Consider the following 2831-nt stretch of genomic DNA (forward strand, 5'->3'; position numbering starts at 1 on the left):
GGCAACACAGTGAGACTCTGTCTCAAAAAAAAAAAAAATTTAGAAAAAAACCTTGATCAGAGACTGGTTATAGGCAATGTGGAATATTCATATGGTAGAATGAAATACAGTCATAACTTTAATGACATTTTTTTACAAACCTGATTTATTTTTTTACCCCCTAAAATTCAGGGCCTTCTAGTTAAATATGGATGATAGAATACCTGCATTTATTTCTGCTCTCTCCCAAACCCAACCACAATGTTAATAAAAGACCAAAGGAAGCTAAAACTCACAAGGACAAAGAATATAGAAGACTTCAGCACATAAGTGATGTCAGCAAAATGGTGGAAGCTGGAGAGCAGACAGATGAGTGGTATATAACTTAACCAGAAACAGCTGAAGCTTAAGTGAGGGTAAGGGGAGGGCAGGAAAGTCACGGCAGGACTCCATAAAGGCTCAGGAATGGAGGTACTAAGTACGTCTGCAGTCAGGAGTTTACGAGTAGGGCTGAAAACCAGGGAACTGAATGTAAAATGTCATAAGAAGATGTTAAGACCACATGATGCCTTCTTTCACCTTACATAGTATGGTGATATTTCCCTCACAATGGCAACAGAAAACTAGAGATTTTTTCTCTAGATATACTGAATGCGATAGGCTCTGGATTTCAGGCATACCAGACCCAGATAAAGGTGGGGTCAAAGCAAAGTAAAGAAAAAAGAATGAAGCGAAAGTTCTGATGCTGTAAGGTAAGTTGCTTCCCGCCCACCAGTTCCTTTGTTTGCCTCCCAAAATGCAGGAGTTCCGACTTATGCTCCTCAAGCAACATTTAGAAATTCTTGCTGGGAAAATTGACTAGCTCAGAAGAAAACATCTATAGATCCTGACATTTGGTCAACCTTCAGCCTCCAATAAAACACCGTATCAAAAAGAAGAACAAGGAGGAGAGTGTACTGGCGTGCAGGTGACAAGGAAGGAGTTAGGTAGTAAAAGACAGCTAAATCCTTACCTTCACTGTCAATAAACAACAGAAAATATCTAAACCTGAGAAATCAAGCATTAGCAGTATAAGGATGTTATTCAGAAAAATGGCATTGAATTACAGAATATCCAGACAAAAATGTTCAAAGTGGTTGCCTCTGGGGAACAAAAATAGAGCATGAGGAGGGATGGGGTAGGAAACTTTTGTTTGCAGTTATATATTAATAACAGCATTTAAAAATATATTTAAATGTGCCCTTTTAAAAAAACAGAAATTCTAAAAGTTTATTTTAAAAAGTCAAATAGTCAAGTGAATAAAATAAAAAATATCTACCTCACAGAGTCAGTAACACCCACGTGAACTTTCTTGGTAGGAGCACTGAATTTCCTAACTCTTTCACATTGCCCCCGAACATACAGCTTTTTCTCCTAAGCTCTGCCCACCTCTCAGCCACCTCACCTCTCTTTTCCAACATCTGGGTCAAATGCTCCATTGTCACACAGCTATTGCTGATCTCTGAAGGTTGAGAAGTCATTCACACCTTCCCCACTCTGGATAGAAGCGTCAAGAGAAACTGCAGGTGTAGCAACTCCAGGATCCACTCTTGCCCAGGACTCTCCAGCCTCTGAGGCAGGTCTCAGGTCAGAAGGTCTCCTTCCATGATAGATTCTGTTCCTCAAACCACAGATCTGTTTTATCCTCGTGGAGCCAGGACCTGTAGGTTAGGACATAAATCCAATTTACCTGATGCCTTACTCACTCACTGACTCCCTGTGGTAACCCCCCAGTGATCATGGGCTTCTGGTATTCATGCCTTTTGTAGACCCCACACTGAATAGGTTTGACCTATATAACCAATAGAATATTGCAGAAATGATGGTGTGTGACTTCCAAGGTTAAGTCATAGAAGACATTGAGGCTTCTGTCTTTAACATTTTTGGATCAGGTACTTTGAGAGAAGTCAGCTGCCATACCATGAAGACATTCAACCAGCCCTAGGGAGGGGCCTCCTATCACCTAACTTGCCAGCCATCTTGGAAACAAATCCTCCAGCCCCAGTCCAGCTTTCTGATGACTGCAACCTTGACGACATCTTGACTACAACTTCATGAGATATCCAAGCCAAAATACCCAGCTGAGTCACTCCCCACAGAAACCGTAAAATAATGTTTACTGTTGTTTAAGCCACTAAGTTTCGAGGTAATTTACTACACAGTAATAGATAATAGATAACTAAAACAGACCCAAACACTAATTTTTCTTGCTTGTAACTCACACTCTCTGAAGTCATTGACCAGAGATGCTGAACGCAGAGACTAGCAGGATTCTAGAGGAAAACTCAAAGACTCAGCAATCCAACCCAAGCTGAACCAAGTATTCAACAGAAACACCAAGAGTCTAGAAACAAATGATGTTCACCTATCTGCTCTTCAAATATCCTCTATGAGTAAAAAGGTGTAGCCTCAATGCAGTGAAAGATATAAAGTTAAGTCAAAAAACACTCAGATTTGCAGCAACTCCAGATGTGGAGCAAAAAACAGCTTCATTAAAAGTCCAGCTAGGCCGGGCACAGTGGCTCACGCCTGTAATCCTAGCACTCTGGGAGGCCGAGGCGGGTGGATTGTTTGGGCTCAGGAGTTCGAAACCAGCCTGATTAAGAGCAAGACCCCGTTTCTACTAAAAATAGAAAGAAATTAATTGGACAACTAAAAATACCTAGAAAAAATTAGCCGGGCATGGTGGCGCATGCCTGTAGTCCCAGCTACTCGGGAGGCTGAGGCAGGAGCATCGCTTGAGCCCAGGAGTTTGAGGTTGCTGTGAGCTAGGATGATGCCACGGCACTCTAGCCCGGGCAACACAGTGAGAC

At 41.9% G+C, this 2831-nt stretch overlaps 2 protein-coding genes across 3 annotated transcripts in view; one reads left to right on the plus strand and one right to left on the minus strand.

Annotated features, from left to right (window-relative positions):
• ZNF568 (zinc finger protein 568) overlaps positions 1–1683 on the minus strand; it is a 41501-nt gene extending 39818 nt beyond the window's left edge. For both annotated transcript variants that reach the window (XM_012651603.1, XM_012651602.1), the window contains exon 1: positions 1424–1683. In XM_012651603.1, the coding sequence (XP_012507057.1) occupies positions 1424–1499 (76 nt within the window). In that variant the 5' untranslated portion in view covers positions 1500–1683. The remainder of the gene's footprint in view (positions 1–1423) is intronic.
• Positions 1–2831, plus strand: part of ZNF829 (zinc finger protein 829) — a 27972-nt gene that overhangs the window by 11541 nt on the left and 13600 nt on the right. The window lies entirely within an intron of this gene.

Source organism: Propithecus coquereli, unplaced genomic scaffold (assembly GCF_000956105.1).
Source record: "Propithecus coquereli isolate 6110/MARCELLA unplaced genomic scaffold, Pcoq_1.0 Scaffold358, whole genome shotgun sequence".
Classification (NCBI taxonomy): Eukaryota; Metazoa; Chordata; class Mammalia; order Primates; family Indriidae; genus Propithecus; species Propithecus coquereli.